Genomic DNA, 14,935 nt, shown 5'->3' with positions numbered 1-14,935 from the left:
TAACAGATTTAGAAATGAGTGGCACCAGGCTTTGTGGGGGCAGAGAAGAGAAATTTCCCTCCAGGTTGGTGTTCTGGGCATTTTCCCACTTCTGGAAATGCTGCAGTACTTCTTTGGAGAGCTGAGACAGCACACCAATCATTTCCACACCTGGGGAATAACTAACTCCTGTTCAAATGCCTTAGGATGTGGCATAAAAAATACAATTGCCAGAGACAAATTACAAAGTTTATTAACATATTCTCCAAGGGTTATTCAAACATGCTGAACCACAGGAAGTAGTGGTACCCCTTAAGTAATCTGCATTTTTGATTTAAACTCACAGAACTCTTGCAGCTTAATTTTTCTGTTGATTACATAAAAGCATTAAAAACTGTATTTTATGATTCCTTTTCTTTCTTCATGGCAATCTGAAGATAGGCAGCCTTCCACGTGATCTCTTCTGTTCCTCACAGTACAAGTTGTATTCAAGAAAGAGCATTAGTAAAAAAGGAGAAAAAATTGTGCAACATGGTGTTAGTAAGAAGGCAGATGCCAGAAGCAGCTATGAATAATGCATAAAGCCCCTTCTCAAATAAGCTTCTTTATGCAATGAGTTTTAAGGGTGATAAGGGAAAATTTGCACAAAGATTTTAAATTTTCATAGTTGAAGCTTTGGCCTTTGTTTTACACCCACTGATATTTTGAGGGCTCACAAGTATCTCTCAATACAGCATGGAACAGGCCCTTTTTATTTCCCATGGCATCTGCAGATGATGTAGGAGCTCTTCACAGGGAAAAAACGTTGTTTTCTCCTTCAGCACCACTGAAAACTTTTTCAGCCTCTTCTGGTGGTCCAGCACTGCAGTGAGAAGCACAGGTCACTATGGATGGGGCAGAAGGACCTGGCTGCTTCAGAGCATCCTTTCTTATCTGTAACATCAGCAAGTTCCCATGGAAATGGAAGCGTGAGGCTACAGAGTCCAGTGACTGCAATGAAGTAACACCTACTTTTTACACCAGGGAGGTATTTACCTGGCTTGCATTCTTCTCATGGATAGGAAAGGGTTGCTCAGACCTTGTAATGGCAGCTCTAGGGTAACCACCATGGGATTCAGAAAAGAGACTCTCCTTGGCCCCCAATCCCTGTCTCCCAGGTGGGGTAAGCAGTGAGGGACCAGCTACCACTGAAAAATTATTGGTCTTTGGAAAAGGGGTGATACTTCACTGGACTCCCCTGTGGTTTGTGCACAGAAAATATGTTTTTTCAAGATAAGCCAGTAACTTATCAGTTACACGTACACAAGGTATCACGTGCTGGTACTCAATCAAAAATTAAAGCAAATGAGGCTCTTCCTTAAGCTGGAGTCACTACACTGCAGTGACAGTTGCCTAATTTCTCCAGTGCCCTGGATTCCTGTTCATTCCTGCACAGAAGCAGCACCCAGGAACCACAATTGAATTTCTGGAGTGAAGTTACCTGAAACTTCCTCCTATTACAACTTTGGTAATCAGCACCACAAGCCAGTACTGCACCCATTACAATCAGTGGCCAATACCTTCCTGTCTCTAAGAAAAATTACACTGGAACTTTTAATAGGAAATTACAAAATGGATTACCTTTTTATTATAAACTTCTTTGCATGTTTACCTGGAAGCAAAACAATATTAATGTTACAATGGCAAAACAAAATCTATAATTCTAATATATCTGTCAAATGAGCTCAGAAGCAATGGTAGCAAGCTGTGAAATTTCTGTGGGCTAAGCAGGAAAGAAAGGATCCCATCCTGATTTCAGTTACACCAGTGTGTTTTGGGAGCAATGCCAGAAAACTATGGGGCCACTTAAGTATAAAGAGAGAGCCAACAGGATGAGCCAGACCTGCAACAAGTGAGTGAACAGGTTCTTTGCACAAGCTTCCTCCTGCTCCCCACCTCCTCATCCTCCCTGGTGCCCTCATGGTGCCACAGTCCTGGAGTAAGGACAGCTACTCCCATAAAATGAACAGAGCACTGGCACCAGGGCTGTGGCAGAGTTCCCAGAATAAGCAGGGACACAGGAGGACACGTGCATCAGGCCAGCATTAGAATAATTTAGCTTATTCTATTATTATACTTACGTTTCACAACCAACGAGATCATCAATACCAAAAGGATGGACCCTGCTATGACACAGGCAATGAGAATGGCACTGCTGGGAAACTGGAAGGGAGAAGAGAGAAAATGAAAGGGCTTTAGGAGCAGGTTTGCTTCAGAGCTGTTTGCACAGGAGGGGCTGTACTGGTGGCTCAGAGCACTGGGCTGCAGTCTGCAATGCTGTTCTGAGCTTGCCTGTACAAAGTGCTGAAAAGACACATCAAGTTGATCATGATAAACAACATGAATTACCTGTTCAGTGTTTAATAAACTTTATTCTGAAATATTGAAACCAGATTCATCCCACTTAACGTGAACTTCTCAATAAGGTGTTCAAAGCAGAAGTAGGAGCTCAGTCACCCTCATCCTTCTCTTAGGGAAGAATAACACCCTCCTAACTTGCCTTTTGTCTGGTCACACCTCAAGGATGCTACCTCCCCTCTCTCACAGGGATGCCAGGGGATGAGTTTTTTTCTGAAGTGTCCAAGCCAGATGGAATGCTCAGGCTTTGGCTCTATCCAGTGAAAAGAGGAGCAGGTGGTTCCTGAGCTTCTAAACAAAAGTTCAAGCCAGTGTTTGCAAAAGCTGTCCCTTTAGTATGAATACACTGAAAATCACTAGAAGGTCCTGCTGTCCTGATTTCTACTCAGACACTCTTGAAACTCACAGGAAGTTTTACCTTATGTGCTCTATCTTCATGTTTCTCAACATTGCCATCTGAATTTGCTGAAACCTCTGAAAATGAAAGAGATTGAAATTATTACTGGCACAGTCACCTGAAGGAGTGAGGGCTGCAGAGGCTGTCACTGCTTCAGTCAAGGAGGAATGAACTCTCAGGGTATGAGAAGGGCAAAAGCACCTTACAACCCAAAGAGAACAATCAGTTTTCACCACAAATGGTACTGAGGAAGCTGTGGGAAGTGTCAGCCTTCATCAAGAAAGAGGAGGCTTCCCAGGGGCAGCCTGTGAAATGAGATGATAGAAACTTGTCTGCTGTGAAGGAGTTGTCACTTGTGTAACGTGACAAGGTGGCATAGACAGCAGAGGTAGTAAACAAGGTGTAAGTGAGAAACTGCCTCAGTTTGACTGTGGCCAGACAAAGGAAACTGTGTGTGCATGAGGCACCCAGAATGTCACAGAGTGATGGGGGTCATCAGGTGGTCACAAATCATAGAATCATACAATGGTTTCGGTTGGAAAGGACCTTAAAGATCATCCAGTTCCAACCCCAGGGACACCTTCACTATCCCGGGTTGCTCCAAGTGCCATCCAACCTGGCCTTGGACCCTTCCAGGGATGGGGCAGCCACAGCTTCTCTGGGCACCCTGTGCCACTCTCATAGAGAAGATTTCTTCCCTAATATCCAATTTAAATCTACCTTCTGTCAGTTTGAAGCCATTCCCCCTTGCCCTGTCACTACATACTTGTATAAATAATCTCTCCAATATATAATCCCATTAGAAAAAAATTGCTATTTTTCTTCTTTTTTTTTAACTTTTCAGAGTATGTTATCCCGTTATTAACCTAATCTGCCCCAAATATCTCAGTTCCAGTCCCCTGTGAGAGCTGTGTTGATGAGTCTCCACATCCCACGTGCTTGTACTTTGTATCAAAGACATGGACAGGCCATGGTAGCTCAGTGTAAGTAGAAATTTGCACAGGGGTAGAAAAGAGGTTATGACTAATAAGCACTACAGCTAAACAAATACAGGTAAGAAAACCCTAAGAAGTGCCAAAAATCCCAGGGATGTGTGAACACTGCATTTTGTCATATGCCTGTTCTATGACACTCCACTCTCTCGTAGATCTGTACTTCCACAAGAAATGCAGATGTAACAGTGACAATGCAGGTCCCACAAGTCAAAGTTAAATTTTATGGCAACATGTGCAGCCTGGCTGACGGCACCAACTATTGCTGCTCATTTTGATACTTGAAAGAGCAAAGGTCTTTTTGGAGTCTCAAATGTGGCTGATGCTGGCAGGGTTGTAGCTGGGGGAAAACAAGTGAAGAGAGAAGAGAAATTAAATCAGAGCCTGGGCAGCAGGAGCCATCCACCCCAGGTAACCCAACCCATCTGCCAAAAATTGTGCTTGGAGATGGAGGGCTCTCAGCCCTGGGTTTCTCTCCTGCTGTTCTAACATCAGGATAATGTTCAGCGACAAATCAGCTTTCCCTTACCTTACAGTAAACCTGAGCCGGGTCCATTTAGTGCATTATTTCACAGAGTGAAAGGAGACTGAGTCAAGAACTGGACTTGGCTTATGGCTCTCACCAGGGAGCAGCCAATTGTGCTGCAGCATTTTCACATCTTGTGGTAGTTTGACACAAGGTTTTGCACGGGTGGGAGTGACTCACATCAACAGGGTACATCTGCTTTTGTGGTGCCTCTTTCCAGCTCACTGTCACAACTCAAGTTGCCCCAAGAATCCCAGAGGCAAGACCCTTTGTAAAACTTCATATTTCCTATGACAAAATACAGGCATTATCTAGTCCTCTATCAGAAGGGTGACAAGTGAGGTAGGAGTGAAAAAACCTCACAAATCCTCAAGAGACCAGTTTAGCCTCTTCTGTGAGCCCTCTCCAGGGGCATTAAGGAACACTCTTTCTGCTGTAAGTCTTTAGGTCTAGCAAAAGAAGACCTGTAAAAATCTAAATACTGTGGGTTTAAAAATTAAGAGATTCCTGGCACTTATAGAAACTAAGAGGCCAAATACAATACGTCGTCCTTGAATTTTAGCACTAAGTTCTTTGTTGAGGGCGCAACACTAGAGAAGGATTAAAAATGGAAATCTCAATGAACTCACAGTGATGACAAATCAGCTATCTGAGAATTCAGCAATATTGAAAGGTTTGATTTTTAACTTCTCTCAGACCCGAGATACCTGACAGTCATGAATGATTCAAAATCAACTTCCTTTGGAGGTATAAACCATGTTTTTCTCAGCTGTTCTTACATCCTGATTTCTAACCATTTCTGACACTTCTTACTGCCAGATGCAACGAATAACTATCAGTACATGTTTGGAACACTCTTAAGAATACTCAATAGTTTTGTTTACACCAACTTTTTAATTTCTCTGAACAAGCCAATTTCTGCCCTTACAGCATTATCCTACTCACCCATGACTGAATCCTCTTCCATCATGACAGAGGTGGTAGCTTCCTCTGCAGTTGGAAATGTAACTGGGAATTCAGTAGTCACTGAAACAAAGTAGAAAGTGATCACTAATGAGGAGGGTCTCCACATGGCATTCAAATTTGTGCAGACATCAATCTATGGAAATGAAGTCAGTAATGTGCATAAAATAGCAGCCTACAAATGGTTTGGTAACAGGTCACTCTGATCACTAATAACACCAGCAGCTTTCATATGAGATGAGAATGTAAATACTCAATTTTAAACACATGTTGAATTCTCACTATTTCTCAAGCAGAACATACTCTAACCTAACCTTTTCACCAAACCATTTCAATGCTTTCCCAAATCAAGAAAAAAATGGGTGCACAGTTAAGTGACTCTCTCTTACTCCAGCTGAGGTGCTGGACTTCCCATTTATTTCTACTTCACGAGGTTTCTGTCACATTATTCCTCCATGTTAAAGCTCCTCTGAAGGAAGCCTGACCCTCTGCTGCCTTAGCTGTTCACCCCAGTTTTGCACCACCTACAACATCTGACCTGTGTCTGCTTATACCCCCTGAAACACACCTATAGGCATCAGGGAGAAGACTTCCCAGATACAAATAAAAGTATTTGGAGAGCCTCTGTGATGCCAGTCAGGCTATCACAGACCACCTCTGCTACACAGAAGAAGGAAAGGATCGGTGCGGGTTACCCTCTGTACTTCCAGGGAGCGTGAAGCACAACATGTCGTCTTCAGTCGTCACATCAGCTGCTTGGGAAGTAGTTGGAAAATCTGGGGGAGCACTGGTTTCCACCGTAGTTACTGGAAAAATAAAATCTTCTGTCACAGCAATTGTTGGGGGAGCAGAGATCTCCCATGTAGTTACTGCTGGAGACTCAGTGGCTGTGGTTGCTGGTGCAGAGGTGCTGGTTGTCAGCAGGACTGCAGTCTCTGATGTTGGCTGGAGATCAGAGGTTGTTTGAGGAGCAAAAGTTGTTTCTGCAAAATGTTCGGCAGAAACCGGAGCTTGGCCCATGGTGGTGGTTGTGGTCACTGGAGGGGCTGTATGGAAAAAAAAACCCAGCCAAGGGAAAAGCCGGGTCAGAGCATTCACAACCAACTCAGAGAGAAGCCAACACAGAAATGAATAAAAATTATCTGGCTGCTAAAATACTGAGAATGAAGGTGGGAGAGCCACTATTCAGAAAGCTATTTTAATTAGCTGAAAGCACAACCACTCAGAGAAATTCACAGATTTATAGATTTGCTTTTCTTTTACTGGTCTCAAACACCCCCTCCTTGACCCTTTGTAGAAATGGAAGTGCCAGAACTTTGCATGGTAGAACCCTAAAGCTTGCAAACTTCATTATTTTGCTTTTCAATGGGCTCTTAGAAATACAATAAATAAAACAGCTCGGTTTTTCAGCTACAAGCTCCTTGTTAATCTTTGCAACTGGGACTTTTGCCCTCAACCTCAGGGGCAACCAAGCAATTGCAGTGTTTTTCACCCTCTCTCCTGTTGTATTGCTTAGAACAGACAAACAAATGTGCTGTGTACACCAACTGCACTCTGTAAAGCCAGTAAAAACATTGTCTTTCTGCTTTGTGGAGGGTGGGTATCATCTCCTTTTTTATCTGTGCAAGATCTTGCTTGATCCTGCAGCTCAGAAAAATAATAGGAAGGGGAAGAAGCCCTTCAAGACTCTGAGGCAAAATTTCCAAATATGTGGGTGTTGAGGACCCACCCTTAAGGGGAAGGAAGCACCCTTAAGGGTGGGTCATCCTAGTGGGTCTCCTTATGACATGAATGACACAAAAGTCTCTTCAGTGCTGGGGTGAACCCCAAATGAAAAACTGAATTTCATTCCGAGGGCTCTTCAAATTACAAATCCCTTTTTAATTCCATCCTCTTTTAAAAAGTCAAGCATAGCTACACAATGAGAAGTGAAATATTCATTTGAAAGGCAAAAAAGGGGTAAAATTTAGGGTTTTTTTAAAATCTAAACTGCACATTGAATGTGACTCAAATTGGCAACCGGTTGCAGATCTCCCTTGAAAAATGTCATTTGAGAAAAAAAAAACCACTTTTGGCCAAAACAAACAAACAAAGCACACATAGGCCCCAATTCTCACTACCCAGGGAGTGCTTTCTCCCTGCTGGCTGTGTCCCCAAGGTCCCAGACCCACCTCTGGCCACCTCCAGCCGTATGTTCCGCTTGATGTCGTTGAACAAGCCGGGGATCTCCACGCGGCAGCAGTATATTCCCGCATCCTCCGCCTGCGCCGTCCCGATCGTGAGGGACACATCTCCAACGTAAAGAGAGCCGTGGAGGTTGTACCTCTGAGATACTTTGAATGTCACCTTAGTGCCAGTGGTGTGCAAAATTTTGTTCCTGCACTTTGAGCTCGGGCAGGGGCCTCTACCCCAGCACATGTCGGTGATGTCCTCACGCCGCATCACCTGGTAGGAGCAAGGCAATGTCACAGCTTGTCCTATTATTCCTTTAACCACGTTTTCAGACACCGTGTGTGCTGTCAGGGGAGAACAAGGAGAGGCGAGCACTGTCAGTCTCTGATGGTGACTCTTACTACACGACACAATGAATGAACAATGTGTGAAGAAACACTCCAGCCTGCAGGCAGGCCACAGCTGCTGATCCCACAAGACTTCTCCAGGAGCCTGTGGCAGCTCGTGGCCTGAGGCACTACAGGCAACAGCCAGGAGCTCTCAGGCTTTGCTTGCTGCTGCAGGGCTCCTTGCTCTGGTCCTGGCCAGCTGCTGGAGGGAGGCTCATAAAATACATCAGACATGGTGAGCAAAGCTGGGGTCTGTCACTGGCAGCTCGAGCACAGACTGGGCCTCTGCAAATGGAATTTGAGAACTCTGCCCCCATCCCATCTCCTCTCCTAGGATGCTGTTTGAAAGTTGTTCAGAAACCTGTTGTGAAAGCCATCTGGTTTTCTCGGTCCACCATCACCTCCTTTGAAAAGGAAATGCTGTCACAGTTGCCTTTCATTGACAGTCTCAAAAGCAGGGTCCAAAATACCTATTCATGTGTGAAATTAGGGCCTAATTAAGCTGGCAGAGCGGTGGGATCTGTCTATGGGAAGCTGTTCTCAGAAAGTGCACTGAGCAAGCCCTGCCAGCTAATCCCACTTACCTTGAGGAACTCTGTCTACACAGAAGCTTTAGTTTTTAGTGTTATACTGATGTTAAAAAGAGCATATACACACTTTCCTTGTCCTCTTACTCTTAATGACCAGCTTTAGTTGGTGTTTACAGCCAACACCCACATTGGCATCTGGTCTGAATCTTTGCTACATATTATTCCCTCTTAACTGTCTATGGATTTCCCAGATTGCCTTAAAGGATTTGTTCTTCATGAAAGGCACTATACAAGAAAAGTTCCCAAACAGGAACAAATCTTTCCTGGTTTACATTCACCTGGTCTGTGTGAGTCCTCCTACCTATCTTTTGTCCCCATGTTATCATTTCCATACTGTGGAGCAGGAACTGAGGGACCTGGGGAGCAACCAGACCTGTCCTCGCCCTGCAGATCTGATGTCTCATGGCCAGCTTGCTTACCTCAAAGAGGACATGCTGCTGCTGCTATTATCCCCAGCTTTGGCCCTGCTCTGCCAAACATTTCTATTTTGCCAGCTGTTTGAATGCCTTTCCTTTTTGGCATGACTCCCAGATAGCAAACAGATTCTTCCAACTGTGTCCATGTCTCTTTTGTTTTCCCTTTAATGGACTATTCCCTAGGTGAGGCTTTAGTCTGCAGCAGGCTGCCTCATGACTTGTTATTGGGATGACATTTCAGATTCATTATTGCTTATCCCACTGGCAAGAGAAGCCAACCCATTCAGGTTTCCACAGCTCCAAATGCTGAAAGAATAGAGGCAGACAAAACAACAGGCAATATTGCCTGAATGGCAGGAGCTTCTGCAGTGAAAGGAAGGCAAGATATGCCAGAAACTGAATTCCTGAATACAGGATAAGGCTTTGAGAGATGGTGGCTTTAGCCCTTGGAAAGGGCTTGCCTTGAAACAGCAAAACAAACAGAGAAAAGAGCCTCTGTCTGTGAAGACAGAACAAGACATGCAGGTGACCTTTAAAGTAGTTCTGTGGGAGCAAGGAGTTAGTCATGAGCAGGTTAACACATATTTTCAAGTCACCCCAACAAAGATATGTGCAAAACCAACAAAAACTGTTGCTAGAATTCACATCACTGCTTCTTGAGGAGAAATGGGCTCATCTTCTGATCTTACTTCAGCCTGGTTCTGCACAGCACAAAAGCAGCCTTGTTAAGCAACCCTTTAACAAATGAAAATTTGCCTGCTCTTGTCTTTGAAAGAAGCAGAGCCCTGAACTTAGTAAATAAATAAGTAAATAATTTAAAAGAAGAGGAAAGACACAAGGCATCAGAGTGTCTTCAGTGCAGTTTCCCTCTAGTACTCCTGCTAGAAAGTTACAGGTTTTGCAATTTCAAATCCCCTTTTAATTTCTGTGACGCTAATGTTGCCAACATCTGCCTGCACTGCAGGCTGGTGAGGAGAGCTTCAATACTGCAGCAGCCTGGATTCAACAGCATGAACCTCTGCAAGGATTAAAAAACTTACTTCCCAGGTGCAGCCTCTTCTACAGACACATTTTCGAAATAGTAAATAGAAGGGAATGAACATGGCTTTTAAATTAAGGGCTTCCTGAGACTGTTGCATTGTGACACCCTACTCTTACTGTGAGGGGAACCCTGCCCTTCTCCATGGCCCTGACCTTCCAGGCATCCAGATTGGACCCAAGGCTCTGCCTGGTTGGTCCCACTGAAGTCTGTGAGGTTTGCCACTTCCAGTCCTTCTTCAGTGAGAGAGAAATGGAGCCCAGGTGTTTAACATACCATCCCCAACAGAAAGGGGTATTCGTAATCAGCCAGATCATTCAGGTATACTCATATTTGTGTAGTCTCCCTTGGACCCACCCTCGGGGGCAGTCAGCACTAAGCAGTAACTCCAATAGTTGCTCTTGTAGTTGTCTTCTCTCCCACAGGCTGGTCATTAGATGGATAAAAACATTCACCCTCCAGCCAAAACAGATGTTTAAATTTTTTTTTTCCCTTGATCTGTTCCTGGAATAATTTTCCTACTTTGCAGAAGGTATTTGGAATCTTTGCCCTATCAATCCTTTTTATTTTTTTCCTTACTGAGGCTTCTTTACTGATGAGATTGCAGAGGATATGACTGATAAACAGAAAAGAGGCATTTAACTGGCTACTGAACCTCAAGATAACACACTCCCAGCACTGAGCTGCGTTAAAGAACAGGTAACAAAAAGCCATTCTCATTATCCAGGAGCTCTGCAAAGGAAGAAAACAAGGGAACTAACACAGAGGAAACTGCATACATTTTTAAAAAGTGAAAAAAACCACAAACCTCAAGGAGTATTAACTCAGTAAATTAAGACAATTTTTGAAGTTCTATATACAATCATGATCTTCTTCACTGTTTCATTTTCACAAAACAAGCGTTGCTGGTTTTCAATTTAAAAAATGTTAGTTTTCTGAGCAAACACACAAAAAGTGGGTAAAGACTCACCTATAAAGATTTGTATTATAATCCAGTGAAACAGCACAAAACGGGACATTCTGGCTGACGGAGACACCGGGGCAGCGAGTAGAAGGAGGGAAAACCAGATCTTTTCCCTTCCAGAGGCGCTGAGTGAGTGCCACTGAAGTCTCATTTCTCCATTTCCAGATTTTATATACTGCAAGCGTTTCTTTCCTACGCTTCCGGACAGGCACTGGCCAAAGAGGGGATCTCCTGCTGCGTTCAGCGCTGGTGCAGCCCCAGCTGGAGCACTGTGTGCAGTTCTGGGCCACACAATTTAAGAAGGACATTCAGGTACTTGAATGTGCCCAGACGAGGCCAACTGAGCAGGTGGCAGGGCTGGAGTGAATGAGGGGCTGTGGCCTCCAGGACTGGAGAAAAGGAGGCTGAGGGGAGCTCACAGCTCTCTGCAGCTTCCTGAGGAGGGGACGTGGACAGGGAAGTGCTGATGTCTTCTCCCTGCTGTCCACTAATGGGACACATGGGCATGATTCCAAGCTCACCAGGGGAGGTTTACACTGGACATTGGGAAGTATTTAGCCAGAGGGCAGTAAGCCCTGGAACAGGCTGTCCAATTCTCCGTTCCTCTTCCAAGACACTCAGCATGGTGCTACCACCAGAAATTTCAATATTCTATTTGCTTTGCCATTCCCTGGTACTCTTAAGGCCCAGTTCTGTTCCAGGCTGCTGAGTGGCAAGAACACATTCTGTGCTTTTACACCCCTAAATATTAGGTATAATCTCCCCTCAGACTTTGTCTTCACTTATATTTGTTTAATCCTTCATTTCCTCTGCTTCTGCCTTCTGCTTGAAGACCCTTCTCTTTTCCCAGCTTCATATTTTCTGTTTGCAAATAACAGCCTTGGAGGAAGTAGCTGGAAATGTTTTGTTGCCAAAACCACATCCTTCCCAAAGAAATGCAACATCATCTTCAAGAAATATATTTCACTCCTTCTGACTGTTTTATTTCTTTCTGACCAATTGACAAATAAGTTCTTTGGAAGTTCTTCTCTGGAACAGCTGAGTAATAAAGCAAAAGTAATTCAGGGCAGTAAGGTCAGGAATGAAGTATTGCAGACTGACAAAATTCTGTGCAAATAAATGTAGCACAGTGCAAACTGGAGTGCAATTCCAAGTTCAAATGATAAAATGATGGGCTTTTAACCAGGCATTACACTTTTAGTAATGAGATTTTGGGCTTACCATGATAGTCAAGCTCATGAAAATATCACCCTTCTACTTGCTGGCATTGAAAAAAGCAAATAAAATTTTAGCAGCAAAGGCAATCAGTAAAAAACCTAATTTGCTATATTCTACCAGATACAGTTCATACAACGCCATTTACACACAGCCCCAGCTGCTCTGTGAACAGGACTAATGAAACCTGAGGCATCCAATATCCTGGAGACTTTTTCCCTGCAATGATCAAAATTTCTCCCATTACTCACCACCCAGCAGTGGCTGTGAGCTGATGCTCAGCTGATGCCAGTGCAGGGAGAAGCTCACTCTCACCTGGGACACAAATTTGCGTCTTTATTCAGCTAAAAATTCCCATGAAGCTTGTCCAGACAGAACTAGGCAGTATGTCACAGGCAACCAGGAAAGGCACAGGATGAACACAGCATCCTATCAGCTTTGTTCCTATAGCAGGGCTGGGCCAACAGCAGCAGAGTGCATTGAAAAAGGCCATCCAAAATCCAAAGGTACAGGGAAGAACCACAAACACGAGTTGCTTTCTGCTTCTGTACTGCTATCTAGTGGCTTCTTGCAGGCAGAAAAGGCAGAGTTGTCTCAAAAAAGACAGTTTTCAGCTCATCAGCCTCATCGGCTCAACGTGCTGCCAGACGACCTCCTGAGGGGTGAATGGGTTCCAAGTGCCACCTGCTTGTCTCTAGGGCTCATTTTGAAATGCCTGTTCCAAAATCCACTGACATAAGTGGAGATAGTCAAAAAGCCCAGGGAGCTCTGCCTTTGTGGATGTGTATCACACTGCACGTCCAAGGCAAAGTTCTTGCTCCAAACAACTTTGCAAAGTCTGTTTACCAAGTAATTGCAGAGCAGAAAGATTTGGGTTGATTCAAGATTTTGGTTATCAGATGTTCTGGAACTTTATTTTACATGAAAAACTTCCTGATGTAAGAATTAGTCTGAATCAGTCTGTAATATTAATTTAAAAAATCCTTACGGACAAGCATCTTTTATGATCCAGAGTCTTAAGGATGGACCACAAACTCCATAAGAGCATAAGCAGTTGAAATCAGATGATTTTGGAAACCCCACACATCTAACTCTGACCCCAGCAGAGACTGATTACGTAAAATTGCGGAAAGCAGAAATTGCTGAAGATGTTTTCCGAGACCAAGTTCAGAGACCAGATCAGACTTCCTCTGGCTCCTGTCAGGGGCAGGAACTTGCAGCAGCAACAGGCTCAGCCAGGCAGAAGGAAAGCAGTGTCTGCAGCAGGGGCAGAGATTTGGGGTTAGTAATTGTTGTTAATAGTCAAGAGCAAAAATACAGTCTGACACCAGCAGGTCCTTTCTGGTCTCAGCACCTTCTTGCACAAAGCTACACATGATGTGAAGATAAAAAACGGCAGAGCTGGTTTTGTCCATCACTTTTCCTGGCCCTAAGATCAGTGATCACCCAATATCTGTGCTCCCACTCTTCAGTCAGCCATTAATTCATCCCTACGTTTTCAACCTTTTCAGCCTGCTACAACAGAGAGATCCAGGAGAACACAGGAGTAAAAATACAAAACACCCCAGGGTCACCTGTCCAAGTTTGCTTTCCATTTCTTCCTTCCTCAGCAGGATGAGCCTTTCCCTCCTTTGTGAGTCTGTGCAAGAACACTCACCTGCAAGACCCCACCTGAGCCAGACCCTGTGGGACTCCTGAGGAAACCCCCGCCCTCCCCAGCCACCCCAAGCCCTCCCATCTCCACCAGCTGGGACAAGGCTGGTGGAACTTCTCCACTGACCCCACTCCCCTTAAAGCACAAGCAGACCGTGGCCTCAAGTGCCTCAGCTGTTAACATAAATACCTACTGATTTTATTATTGTGCCTTTATGCCTCACTGCATTGTTGAAATCATTTTGGAGTTTAAAATTAACTCCATGTTAGAAACTTTGTGATGCATCAGAGAGTTTTCCCTCTGGTGTCAGTGTCTGTTTTGGGTAATTCCACACTGCTCCTTGGGATGAGCTTCAGGGCTAAATGATTTGACCAATAATTGGTAAGATTTGGTGTCTCTCCTGCCAGTGCTGCTTTTCTGCTCTTTCAGGAAGTTCCCAACCTCTGTTTAAAATGTGTTCTTAAAAACAACTGGGGACAATTATTCTTCCACTTAAAGATGATTTGGGTGTGTTGTGTTTCTTGCTCAGCAATTCATACTGACAGGGCTGACTCCATTTATTTATTTAAAGTAAATCAAAATTTTGTTTTGCAGGGAATAAAAGCTGAGGCACATCACTAACTGAGGAACAATGGAGGAAAGGCATTTGGCCCCAGATACCTCCTGTTTATGAGGTTAAAATCCATCAAACACATTCAACATTCGTAGGAGTTAAGAGCTGTTTGATATCTAGAGATATGTGAAGGCAGGGCCAACTCCCAGCCAATATTTTGTGCAATGTCCATGATTTCTCTGCAAGCTAAGGAAAGAATTTAATTAACTTCACAAAGTGCGTGTTGGGGGGGGGCGGGGGAGGGGAGCTGTTCAGTTTTTTCAGAGACCTAGAAGTGAGACCTTTCACCCAAGGGCTTCTCAGGGTAAAGATGTGCCTGAGGAGAAAGCCACAGAAAAATAGTGATGTACTTGGCCAAAAAACTCACATTTAGTCATAATTCTCTGCACACAAGCTGTGAGTGTTCTGTCTATTGAAGTACTGATGCTGTAGGCTTCAAGAATATCCCCTCAGGGGTGAGCAGCCATAGCTCCTCCAGATTTAATTCCAGGTGGACAGGAATCAGAATATTGTATTACTGAGCTGTTACCAGGACAGGCCATACCTGATTTCAATGAAAATACAACTGTGTATTAAATTACTAATACTACTGAGACTGGCCATGTGACATCTTTGTCACACAGCTCTGA

General features: G+C 44.1%; 1 protein-coding gene across 3 annotated transcripts; it reads right to left on the bottom strand.

Annotated features, from left to right (window-relative positions):
- Positions 1-210: 210 nt before the first annotated feature.
- Positions 211-10,968, bottom strand: LOC125333877 (T-cell immunoglobulin and mucin domain-containing protein 4-like). Of its 3 annotated transcripts, none has more exons than XM_048320169.1 (8): positions 10,831-10,968; positions 7,426-7,770; positions 5,950-6,300; positions 5,237-5,317; positions 2,795-2,850; positions 2,100-2,181; positions 1,600-1,630; positions 211-912 (listed from the first exon to the last, which is right to left on the bottom strand). In XM_048320169.1, exons 1-8 carry the CDS (start codon positions 10,877-10,879, stop codon positions 909-911), a joined length of 999 nt encoding a protein of 332 aa, XP_048176126.1. In that variant the 5' UTR covers positions 10,880-10,968; the 3' UTR covers positions 211-908. The 3 variants fall into 3 exon arrangements, with proteins under 3 accessions (XP_048176126.1, XP_048176124.1, XP_048176127.1); XM_048320167.1 differs by having other exon boundaries at positions 211-841; XM_048320170.1 differs by having other exon boundaries at positions 211-841; positions 7,426-7,699; positions 10,831-10,907.
- Positions 10,969-14,935: the final 3,967 nt, after the last annotated feature.

Source organism: Corvus hawaiiensis, chromosome 15 (assembly GCF_020740725.1).
Source record: "Corvus hawaiiensis isolate bCorHaw1 chromosome 15, bCorHaw1.pri.cur, whole genome shotgun sequence".
In the NCBI taxonomy this organism is placed as follows: Eukaryota; Metazoa; Chordata; class Aves; order Passeriformes; family Corvidae; genus Corvus; species Corvus hawaiiensis.
Note: the sequence above shows the minus strand (reverse complement) of the source record. Positions and strands in the feature narration are given on the sequence as shown.